General features: G+C 41.1%; 1 protein-coding gene across 1 annotated transcript in view; it reads left to right on the top strand.

The window, feature by feature from the left end:
- The window catches only part of Plcxd2 (phosphatidylinositol specific phospholipase C X domain containing 2), a 56,795-nt gene that overhangs the window by 24,116 nt on the left and 20,124 nt on the right, over window positions 1-12,555 (top strand). The window contains exon 2 of the mRNA XM_052740821.1: window positions 10,355-10,815. Coding sequence (XP_052596781.1) covers window positions 10,355-10,815 — 461 coding nt within the window. The remainder of the gene's footprint in view (window positions 1-10,354; window positions 10,816-12,555) is intronic.

Here is a 12,555-nt window from a genome sequence, read left to right as displayed (position 1 = left end):
CTACAGAGCTGGCAGCTGTCATGAGTTAGGAAGATGCTGGAAAATGAAGTGAGCTGGCCAGAGTCTCCAGAGGAAGTCAGTCCATACTAGAGACATTTTTGTTTACTCATTTGTAAAATAGCAATGTGTCCTTCAGACCTTAGAAAAATATTCAGTTTTCAATCAAAGGATCTTGGATAGAAACATTGGGAGCAGGTGGTACAGGCCTGAGAACTGAATCCAGGACCCCATGAATGCTAAGAGAGCACTACTAACTAGCTATATCCCCAACCCTGAGTGAGAACATATTTTTAATACTTCAACTTTAATACATTCGGATTTGGGAGGAATTTCTTTAAAAACCATAGACAATTAAGCACTTTGAGTGAGATAATGTGTTTGAGGACCTGAACCTCATCTTATTTCTTACAGCTCTGAGGTTCAAACTCACAACCTTGTGCATACTAAGGCAAGTGCTTTACCACTGAATTACTCTCACCCTCTTAGATTTTAGAAACTGGTTCTTATTAATAACCCAGACTAGCCTCGACCTCTCAGACCCTCCTTCCCCAGTCTCCTGAATGCTTAGATCACAAGAATGTTCCATCACTCCCACCAGGAGATTTTTTTTTTTAATAGAAATTCTATATGGACACTGTCTTTCAGTCTGTGTTTAAATCAAGCATGAACTCCAAGCAACCAAGCCATCAACCCTGGAACTTGGTGTTAGAACATCCATCTGAGAAGGAGCTAGTATCCAGCTGAGCCTTTCAATTTCTGATTCCAGTTCCAGTTAGGATCTATTCTTTTCTTCTTTAAGAGATGGGAACAAATTACTTGTCATTCTTTGACTTATTAATAGCTTGTCTCTGTTCAGTATGATACTGCTTTGTCTTTTCCTATTTATACAGAGCATCATAAGTAAGGCCCAGCTTTGACTTCATTGCTACCCAGAAGGCACTGACTGGCCATCGATATCATGTGGCTGATGTAGCTTAACTGAGATAAAGTATGAGGTCTTCTGTGTTTGGGCATTTTTAGTATTTTCTTAATTTTGTTGGTTTGAGACAGGAAAAGGTCCCTGTGACTAAAATCTTATTAATTTTCCCAGGACATAAAATTTGTATATCCCACATTAATTTAGAAAAACATTTGACATTCAGTGTAATTTTATGCACCATCATCTCCAGTAGAAAGTTGGCTGTACCCACTGGGCTTTTTGTATGGTTTGATGTGGGTTTTTTTTTTCAATCAGCTTACATTACTGTGGCCTCATATGACAAGTATAGATTAATAGTTGGGGAAAGAACATCCAAACCACATATCATACAAAGTAACATGCAGGCTGAGGTAATATAGCCGAGCCCTAACTGAACACTACAACTGGAACAGCCCAAATTAGTTGCAATAGAAATTATATGATTAAGTTCTGTTCTGGCTTTATTTTTGTTGCCCTGACCGGAAACAACTTGGGGAGGGGGAAAGGGTTTATTTTCCTCCATCATTTAGTCAAGGTAGGAACTCAAGCAGCTAGTCACATCCACAGCCAGGAGCTGAGAGAAACAAATAAAAGTTTGTGTGCTCACTTTGCTTGCTTGTTGCTTGCTTGCTTGTTTGCTTGTTGCTTGCTTGTTGCTCCCTTGTTACTCACTTGCTTACTTGTTTGTTTGCTTGCTTGCTTGCACTACTTAACTAGCTTTTTCTATTCTTACACAACCCAGAGGGTCAGACCTTGAGATGGTGCCACCCAGTGAGCTGGGTCAATTACCAACCAAGAGAATCTTTCACAGACATATCCACAAACCTGTCTGATCTAGGCAGTCCCTCAACTGAGACTCCCTTCATGGGCAATTCTAATTTGTATCAAGTTGATGGTTAAAAGTAACTGGCACAAATTTCACTAAGAATGTAGCATTTACATGGAGTTTAATGACTCCCAAAAGAGGTTAGACTATTATTTGCTTTAAAAGAATGCTTGTAGGATATATTCTTTTTTTTTTTTTTTTACCTTTTTAGAGCTTTATTGGGAGAGAAGGAGAGAGAGAGAGAGAGAGAGAGAGAGAGAGAGAGAGAGAAGGAGGACATATTCTTATACCTTACTTATGTTGATGTTAGTAAAAATATTTCCATAAAATGAATTTTTATTTTAATTCTTTTGATACATTTTCCCAACTAAAAGGAAGGTAGTTTCTTCCTCCTTGAATGGGAATTAGTTTTGTATCTCTGTCATCTCAGGATTGACCAATCAGAGTGTCCAACTTTAGTCACATGCTTATATGTAGACCTGGAGGTAACAGAGGATGTTAAATATCAACTTACATATCAATATATAAATGAAACACTACAAAAATCTGATTAAAAATAAGATTTTTTTAAATTGGTTTTTCCATAGACTCGCTTGAGGGTGTCTAATTCCATCAGGCTAGAAACAAATTTCAAGAACATCTTCGGGGCTTTCAATAGCATGCTTTCACATTGAGTAGTCATTATGTTTATTGACAACCATTGACATAAGAGCAGACTGGAGATCGCTAATAAGTTTAGTTGAGTTTTATAAGTTTAGTACCAATTTGGGCTTACGTTATGTAACACTGTAATCTAAAGTAATTGTATTTGATGCTGAGTTTTGTATGTAATGAAGATATATCACTTATACTTGGCTTCCTCCCTCCCAGCTTTAAATGTTAACCTTTTGGAAGCTTGGCAGTTTCCCAACTAGAAATATTTGCTGAGATCTCAAAGATTTGGTTCTCAGATATAATTGGCAGAGAGAAAGCAATAAATAATGAGTACTGATGAGTTTGGGCTTACTTTGTTGCCAAGGACCCCTCCAAGTGCTCACTTAGTCTTTATAACAAACTGAGGAGTGTTACTAATGTCATTCCCATTTCACAGATGAGGAAACTAAGACACTACATTTCTGTCACACAGTGAGTAAGCAGTAGAGGCAGGATGATGAACTCAGGCAGCATGGTACCATGTGGGAACTCTCCATTTCACTTACTCAGAGATATGGCTGTTTTCCAGATTTGTTTTATCATTCATCACTTGTAAATGTCTATGTCCTAAATTAACAGCTTGTAAACTTGGGTCCTTTGGGGTTGACTAGACATAGAAACAACTTATTCTTGGGATGATACCTGGGAATACTTGAAAAAAAACTGGATAGAGTTAATGGTTCCCTATTATTGTTCTGGGACAGAGAATGGGGACAAAATTTCCCATATGAAGTCCAACAGATGACCAGTGGGAAAGGGTTTCTGAAAGGAAGGACTGAGAGACACGCCCATTAAGAATAAGACAGTCGGGGTGCCGGGGGGGAAAAAAAAAAAAAAAAAAGAATAAGACAGTCAAGGTGCCATCCAGACAGGCCTAGGGCTCAGTCTAGAGTAGTGTTCCTCAACATGCTCGTATAACCTCCACACAACGAGTCTTTTTTAACATTTCTGTTCTGAACATGTAATTTTCAATACTAAAGATCTGAAGAGATGCTCAGTGGTTAAGAACTTACACTGCTCTTGCAGAGGACCAGGAATTAATTCCTCACATCCATGTTGGGCAGCTCGCAACCTCCTGGAACTCCAGCTCCAGGGGATCCAATGTTCTATTCTGGTCTCCTTGAACACTGCATACATACACACAAACACAAATAAATAAAAATAAAATACTTTTTTAACTTAAAAAAAGTTAAAGTTACTGTATATTTGTTTGTGTGCTATGCATATAGCTGTGTTTTGACATAGAATAAGAATTTTGGTTGACTGTTCTCACCTCCTCTGAGTTTTTATAATGTTGGTACCTTGAGGCATCATCCCCAAGATGAATGAAGAAATCAGGCCAGGGAAAGTGGGCCAGAGAACCACCTGGAGGACCTATTGAGCTTCAGAATTAGAGGGCTCCCAAAGGCAGAGTTGTACCTGTGGCAGGTGGGAACAGAATGGTTCCTAAATATTTGAGGTCAGGAGCTCTGTAATGTGGCATCACCACCCCTACCTCCATCCTCATAGCTTCTTCCTCCATTCTTGCTTCTGTGTCTGTAAGGAATGTCACTTCATTCTGAAATGCCACTGTGCTACAGTAATGTGATGAATCATGGCAGACTGTGTTGTCTGAGTTATTGCTGTGTTACTCGGAAGCTGGGTTTCCAGGAAATTCGCTTTAAATTCCTTTTAATTGAGCTCAGAAAATGACTCCCACTCCAATTTGTGAGGTCTAGGTAATGACAGTGCTTTAACTAAAAACTGCTGCGTGCTCCCTTGAGCTCTTGGATCCCCAAGAAACAAACAGCAGAGAGAAGGGAGCAGAGATTTGTGTTCCAGATAGAGAACAAACTGGTTGTCCCTGGAACTCACAGGACCAGCTCGTTTTCTTGTTCCTGGCCTCTTAGAGGATGCTGTCCAGCCATGCCCTCCAAGAGGGAGTAACCCTAACTCCAAACAAAGACACTGCTAACCCTCCTCCACTCCATCCTCTCTTCCCTGGTGATTTAACTGCTTTGTTCAGAACTCGATCGTAACTGAGTGCACACCACAAAGATCGTAATCATTAAGTCACCTGTCTAGTCACCCCTAGAAGGCACACTAGTGAAAGCAAGGCCTCCCGGCGGCCTCTTCTCCAATAATAAGCTGTAACTATTCAGTGAGTCGAAGGGGACCTTTGTGGGTCAGCGAAATGATAAGAGAGGTATCCCTAGACGTGAGAAAGTCTAGCCACCAGATTAGTGCTTCAGAATTTGAAAGCATTCTTGGAACAACCTAAAAATGTTAAGCAAGGTTAGTCTTATATTTGTGGCAGTGGATGCCAAACCTGAGACTTCAACAGCATCATTTAGGGAGGGAGGTTTCAACCCCCACATAGGTGAGATTCTGAGTTGGTGTGTCTAGGGTGGAATCCTGGCACTGATGTTTTTTTAAAGCTCTACCCTACCCCTGAGATTCGTGTATGTGTCCAAAGCTGAGAATCTCTGCTTTCCATTACAAAGTATTGTTACATATACGAGGGGGTCCCTGCAGGTATCATACAGGGAAGCAAACTACTCAAAGAGAAGAATGAAAACCCAGTGCAGATTGATGTTGTCAACCTGGATCAGACTTCGGGGAGTGTAATAACAGGCAGTTTATTCCCAATGTATTTAAGCCCAGTTTAATTTGGAAAAAAAAAAGTTTCCTGGTATAATATAATCCCTGTTGAACGGGGAAGCATAATACATTGAAACTCAAACTCAGGGCACCTTTCTTCCAAGAAGATGGGTTCTTGGAGACATGCTACTTGTACTAGATTTAGGGCCTAAAGATCTGGTCTGATCTAGGTCATACAGATAGCATAAAGGTCATTTGGGCTATTAGCCACCTCTGGTCCTGGTTGTGGGAACTTGGAAGAGCCTCTGGCTATCAGGGTCATTTAGATTACTAGCCACCACCAGTCTTGGTTTTAAGAGCTTAATATGGCCTGAACCAACAGATAATGCAGATCACCAGGCCGTTTATCACGCTTCCAATTCTCAGCTTTCTGGATGGAAGAACAGGTTTTTTTCATCTTTCCCATTGGAAAGACAGTCCTGTGTGTTTAACATCCCTGGTTTCTCAGGAGATTCTGTGGGTGCAAAGACCTTCGTGCTATGCTCCCAACACATATATTGTTCCAGAGTTTTGCATACATCAAGAGGAACAAGTAATGTAAAGTGCTGTTGATATAAAAAAAAATAGGAAGAAACAAATATAACAATAGCTATAAAAATAAAGAGATTGCAGAGAATTTCTAGAACTTGGAGAAAAATTCCTCATCTTTTAAAAATGACGTATTTTTTTTTATTTATGTATATTTCTGTGAGCTTGCAGGAGTATATGTGTGTGTACAGGAGCCCATGCAGGTCAGAAGAGAATGCTTGATCCCTCAGAACTGGAGCTGCAGGTGATTGTGAGCCACCATATGGGAACTGAACTCTGATTCTCTGCAAGAGCAGAAAGAGCTCTTGGGAACTGAGTCATCTCTCCAGCCCCACCTACCTCCCCTCTAAGGGCTAAAATTAGTCCTGGGAGTATAGACCATAAAGGAGGGACTCATATGACCAAAGTTCTTGCTATTCATTATGCAGTCCAGGTGGCGTGAAATTTATGGCATCCTCCTGCCTCTGCCTCCTAGGTACTGGGATTATACATGTGAGTTCTACATATCCAGCTTCTTGGGGAAGGCTCCACCTGGTGGTCTGAACACACAATGAATTACTTATTTCCAAAACATACTGACGTACTGTTGATGTCACCCCCAGGAAGTATTCCTTCATCCCCTCATCCCCTGCAAAGTACTCTGGAACTTCTGTCGATAATTAATCCAGTCACAGGGACTTGAAATTTGGAACTGGATTTAAAGTCTTTCCTCCCCATCATCCATTTTCCTTTACCCAACCACTTACCAGAACTTTACATTGCCTTCACTGTTATTTTATTCACTCTGTGTTAATAAAAATTTTGTGTGGGGAGGGGGAATAAGTAGAAAGGACAAAACAATTGAGAAGAACTCTTAATGGGTGAAGGTTGCTTTTGACTTCTGTGGGCATGGGTAAGATAACCCCTGTGGAGTATTCAGCAGCCTGCACCAACATCACACCCTGCAGACAACAGGTTGGGGGCAGGGGATGGGGTACCGGATTTTGGGGAGGTTGATGTGGCCTTGGAGATTGCAAGGAGGACAGAGTCCAAGGGAGACAGACGGCTGTTCTCAGGAACTCTGCTCACCTTCACTCTTGTGGGGTGGGCTTCTCTTTCTTCGGTGGAGTGGGCTGGGAATGGTGTGTGTCCTGTGCAATCAGAAATGGTCCCTGGGGTCCCATGGCTGTCACATTTCTGCACAGTTCTCAGCCGAGCAAAGCATCGGGGGTTGTTAGCACATCTCCCCATGGAGCTGAAATTGGGCTCAGCACCAGCAAGCACACTGCAGAAGAGATGTGCCTGTCCTCCATGCTTGGCTCCCAGCTATTCCCTGGTGCCCAGGCCAGAATGAGGTGGAGTGTGTGCCTTGCATTCTGTTACATACCGTGTCCCAAACAGCTGGCTCATTAATGCAATTTAGAAGGAAGAGTGAACTGGCTGTTCACCCTTATATCTAAGGGTTTGCAATAAATCTCTCAATAAGGAGGTATAAAAAGGCCCTGTTTCTGTACAGCCAAAGGAAGCTGAGCATTAGGCAGAACCCAGTGAGCCTCATTAGCTACAAGATGCAATGCAGAAGGTCCAGGGGGACTCGCCCCACATTTCTATTAGTAATAGCTTTTCTTTTACCTGAAATATGCTGGTAATTTTCTCACTTGTGAAATTCGGTTCACCTAAGGAGTCATAAATATGCTATTTCTTAAAATTTAACTGAATCTCTTCCACTCTCTGGATGCTACATAATAATAGAGCATCATTTGTAACCTGTTTTTCTTTTGTTCACTCTTACTTCTGAGATGATGGGATAAAGTCAGTGGAGGATGGTTTGTTCCCAGAACAAGGAGATAATATGACCAACACTTTCATGTAATTTTGTTATGTGTGTGTGTGTGTGTGTGTGTGTGTGTGTGTGTATGAAATGCTTGCTCTAAAGTTCAGTTCAGCAGAGAGCTGATGAAGAAGTAGTAGTATGAATAAAAGAATCCTGGTGTGATTGTGAAGGGAAAGGTTATCAGGGTCAGAATGAGGGCCTGCGGCCAGAGAGGCAAGAGGATGGCTGGGGCTTGCTGTTCACCGGTCTAGGCCCCAGATTCAGTGAGAGTCTGTTTCAAGGTTGTGGCCTCTGTGCACAAATAGGCAAATGTGTCCCCACCCCCAACACACACACATGCTTATACGTTGTATGTTTGTGGGTGTTTTGTTCTGTTTTTGTGCCCTAGTCCTGGTGCCTTCTGGTTCAGGCTAGTGAGTACAATTATTTGTTAAGGCTATTTTATTTTAAAATTGAGATAAATTAAACTAAAGTGTTTAAGAGAAATCAGATTATAGAAGATAAAATTATGGTTCCAGTCATACACAAATTAGTGTGATATTAAGTACATCATCCTTTTATATAATAGCATTGTATAGTCAAAGATATGCCCACATTACTTACAGAAATATTCCTTTACATTTTATTTGCTATATTTTAAACAGATAGGAAGTGTAAGCCTATTTTGCTAGTTCCATCACAATATTTGAGGTGATTATAGAAAACAATAATGCATTGTATATTTGAGAAAGGTACAAGAGGTTTTCTGTTTTGCTGAATTCCATTGTGTATTCATTGCACACGGTACTGTTCCATACAGGCGTTTTCATACAAGTACATATTGTACGTGGAACACACACGCTCCATGCCTCCTTATCTGCCTCTCTCATCCCTTCCCCGTTAGTCTCTTTTGTTCCCCAGTTCATTTTGCTTCTATTTTCATGTTTTGAGTGCATATTTTATGTGTTGAATTAAAATCTAGGAACCACAAATGAGAGAGAACATGCTGTTTGTGTTTTGGAGACTGACTTGATTCCCTGCCTGTGATTATCTGCAGTTGGATTTGTTTTCCTGCAGATGATATAATTCCATTGTTTTTTTAAAAATGATTTATTTATTTGCATTGGTGCATCTGTGTAAGGGTGTTGGATCCCCTGGAAGTGGAATTACAGACAGTTGTGAGCTGCCATGTGGGTGCTGGGAATTGAACGCAGGTCCTCTGGAAGAGCAGCCAGTGCTCTTAACCGCTGAGCCATCTCTCCAGCCCCAATTTCATTCTTTATTATGGCTTGGGGAGTTTCATGGTGTATATTCACTACACGCTATTTAACTATCCCTCTGCTGTTGGGCACCTAGGTTGGCTTCATGATGGTTGTTGTGTAGAGTGCTATAATGAACACTGTGCAAGTGTTTCTGTGATGTGTTGACTTAGGGACCTTTGGGTAAATACACAAGAGTGGTGTGGTTGGATCATATGGTAGATGTGTTGTGAATTTTTTCAGAAACCTCTTTCTGATTTCCATAGTGGCTGTACCATACATTGCTATCATTGGTCTATAAAGGTTCTATTATGTCTATATGCTTACTAGCATTTGTTTTTATTTTCTTAATGGCTGCCATTCAGGCTGAAATGAGATGGAATTGTGATGTATTTTAAATGTGCATTTCTCTGATGGCTACTGAGCTTAAACTTTTTTTATGTTTTTTGTTTTGTTTTTTTTTTTTTTTTTTTTTTTTTTGAGCTGAGGATTGAACTCAGGGCCTTGTGCTTGCTAGGCAAGCGCTCTACCACTGAGCTAAATCCCCAACCCAACTTTTTTATGTTTATTGGCCATTTGTATGTCACCCTTTGAGAGCTGTCTATCATTTCATTATTTTGCCAATCCATGAGCATGAAAGGTCATTTTGTCGTCTAGTATTTTCTTCAGTTTTTCAGTGTTTTAAATTTTTCATTGTGAGATACCTTACTTCCTTCATCAGTCTTATTTCAAGGGTATCTGTTTCCTTGTTTGTTTTGAGGCTACTGTAAAATAGTATTGTTTCCCCATTTCTTTCTCAGAATATTTGTTATTGGTATTAATATTACCTGTTATTGTTATATCCTGCCATTTTGCTGAGAAAAACACTATCAGTCTAAGAATTTTCTGGTATAACCCTTAGGGTGTCTTAGAAACAAAATTGCATCATCTGTAGATAAGGTTGTTTTGACTTTTCCCTTTCATATTCATATCCCCTTTATTTCCTTCTTAGTTATAGTGTTCCAGCTAAGACTTCAGGTGCTACATTGAATAAGAGCCATTCTCCATTTGGCATAATGGTGGCTGTGGGTTGCTGTATACAGCCTTTGCTGTGTGGAAACATGTTCCTTCTAGTCCTAATCTTTCCAAGCTTTTATTATGATGGAATCAGGAATGGTTGTTATTCTTTACTGATATGCCTGCCCCAACATTCCTGAGCTCAGCCCACATTTCAATGGAATGAATAACACAGATAAACGTTCTGGGAGAGACACTTAAGCCTCCTCCTGTTCGCATCTATTGAGACAGCCTCTGGCAGCCATCTTGGCTTTTTTTTTCCCCCAAAGGTTTGAGTTTATTTCCTCCAGAATAGCTTCCCTGAAATGAAATTACTAGATCAAAATGCAATGAATATTTTAAAGCTCTGATTTCCAAGCATATTTCTAAATAGCTTTCTAAACAGTTATTAATTTACCTTACACTAGCAATATGTGAGAATTATAGTCTTACCCTAGGCTTAACGAGCTGCTAATAAGACAACATTACTTTCGTTTGTGTTTATTTTATTCCCAGCAGGCTAGAAAGTTTTTGCAAGTATTTATTTATAATGTATTTGTACTGTTGTTTCTTATCAGTTGAGTAGTCTCAACTCTGGTCTTCTTCCTTTATTACTTTTTCAGGCTCCCATGATTCATTCAGCTACTGGGTAGATGAAAAGTCCCCAGTGGGGCCTGACCAAACCCAAGCTGTCAAACGCCTCGCCCGGATCTCCTTGGTGAAGAAGCTAATGAAGAAGTGGTCTGTAACTCAGAACCTGACCTTCCGGGAGCAGCTGGAGGCTGGCATCCGCTACTTTGACCTGCGTGTGTCTTCCAAGCCGGGGGACACCGACCAAGAGATCTACTTCATCCATGGGCTCTTTGGCATCAAGGTTTGGGATGGATTGATGGAGATTGATGCATTCCTCACTCAGCACCCTCAGGAGATCATCTTCCTGGATTTCAACCACTTCTACGCCATGGATGAGGCCCACCACAAATGCCTGGTTCTGCGGATCCAGGAGGCCTTTGGGAACAAGCTGTGCCCAGCCTGCAGTGTGGAAAGCATGACACTTCGAAGCCTGTGGGAGAAGAAATGCCAGGTGAGAGGGAGGAGTAATGTGTTTCTGAGAACAGGTACTTAACTCTGCTTTCCGTAGACTGCCATCTGTAAAATAGCTCAACCCAAGGCTGAGGGGCTGGAAGAATAGATGAAAGGTTGAAGTACTGGGCATGTGTAGAATCATACCCGGACTCTGGGATAGCTGCAAAGGACTTAGTGGGCCTGGTAGAAATGGGATTCATGTTGGGTGTCTTAGCTCCTTTTTTATTGTTGTGATAGAACACCATGACCAAGGCAACTGATGAAAGAAAGCATTTACTTTGGCTTATGGATTCAGAGGGTCAGAGTCAATGACAGCGAAGCAAATGAACAGCTGAGAGCCCACATCTTGATCCACAATCATGAGACAAAGAGAGAAAGCCCTGGAATCGCACAAATCTTTTGAAACCTCAGAGCCAACCTTTAGTGAACACTCCCTCCAATGAGACTACACTTCCTAATCTATGCCAAACATTCCTACCCACTGAGGACCAAGAATTCAAATATGTGAGCCTAGAGGGTCATTCTTATTTAGACTACCACATTCCACTCCCTGGTCCTCATAGACTTGTAGTCACATTATAATGCAAAATACATTTGATCCAAATTCAAAAGTCCCCATAGTCTTTCACAGTCCCAACACTGTTTAAAAGTCTGAAGTCTCTTCTGAGACTTAAGGCAGTCTCTTAACTATAGCCCCTGTAAAATCAAAAGCAAAAAGCAAATTATATACTTCCAACATGTAACGGCACAGAATGTACATGACCATTCTCAAACAAAGGAAAGGAGGCATAGTGAAGAAATACCGGACTAAAGCAAGACTGAAACCCAGCAGAGAAAACTCCAACTCCTATAGCTTCATGTCCAATGTCAAAGAACGTGCATGGTTCTGCTCTTCCAGCTTTGCTGCTTGCAACACACTTCTCTCTCTTGAGCTGGTTCCACTTCCTGTATGTAGCTCCCGTTGGCAGACATCCCATGACTCTGGCACCTCTACCACTTTTGTGTCTCTAACACAATCCAAGCTTCACTTTCACAGCTTTGACATCTCAGGGCCTTCATTCAGGGACTCCCCAACCTTAGGCCTGGCTTCAGTGGCTCTCCACTATGGAGGAAGTCTCCAGAACCCCCTACTCCTGCATCCTTCATGACTCTAAAGCCAGAATCACAGGGATGACAGTGCCAAGCTTAACTACCAACTTGGCACCCTGGGATCATATTTGTAGCAGCTTTGGTTTGTTGCTGCTATTTTGGAGCAGAAAAAACCTTTTTTTTCAAGTTGAAAACTTATCTAGGTGAGGTCTCGCCCTAAAGGCACCCCTCCCTTTATTTCATTTCAGATCAGGCCTCTCTCTTAAAGCAATCAGATCTCATCTCTTTCAGCAAAAGTCTTGGCTCCAACATTAAATTTCCTGGTACTCCTTTTCCTCTTTAAACTGTATATTTTATATTTCTCTTTGCCCCACCTGGTCTTTTTCATTGCCGACCTGTATAAGCATGATTACTGTATAAGTGTGATAACCACATGACAGAGTCAGCATTAAGCTGTCTTGAAATCTCCTTTGCCAAGGAAATTAGTTCATTGTTTTTCAATTTAGCCTCAGGAAAATTCATAGGATAAGGACAAAAAGCAGCCACATTCTTTGCCAAAATACTACAACTGGGGCCGTAGGCTAGTTGTTAATATTGTTGCCCTCTGAAACCTCTTGATCTGTGACAAACGTTTCCACCAACTGGTGAC

This window comes from Peromyscus californicus, unplaced genomic scaffold (assembly GCF_007827085.1).
Source record: "Peromyscus californicus insignis strain IS unplaced genomic scaffold, ASM782708v3 Scaffold_16__1_contigs__length_79575227, whole genome shotgun sequence".
Taxonomy (NCBI): Eukaryota; Metazoa; Chordata; class Mammalia; order Rodentia; family Cricetidae; genus Peromyscus; species Peromyscus californicus.
This window is presented reverse-complemented; position numbering and strand designations above follow the sequence as displayed.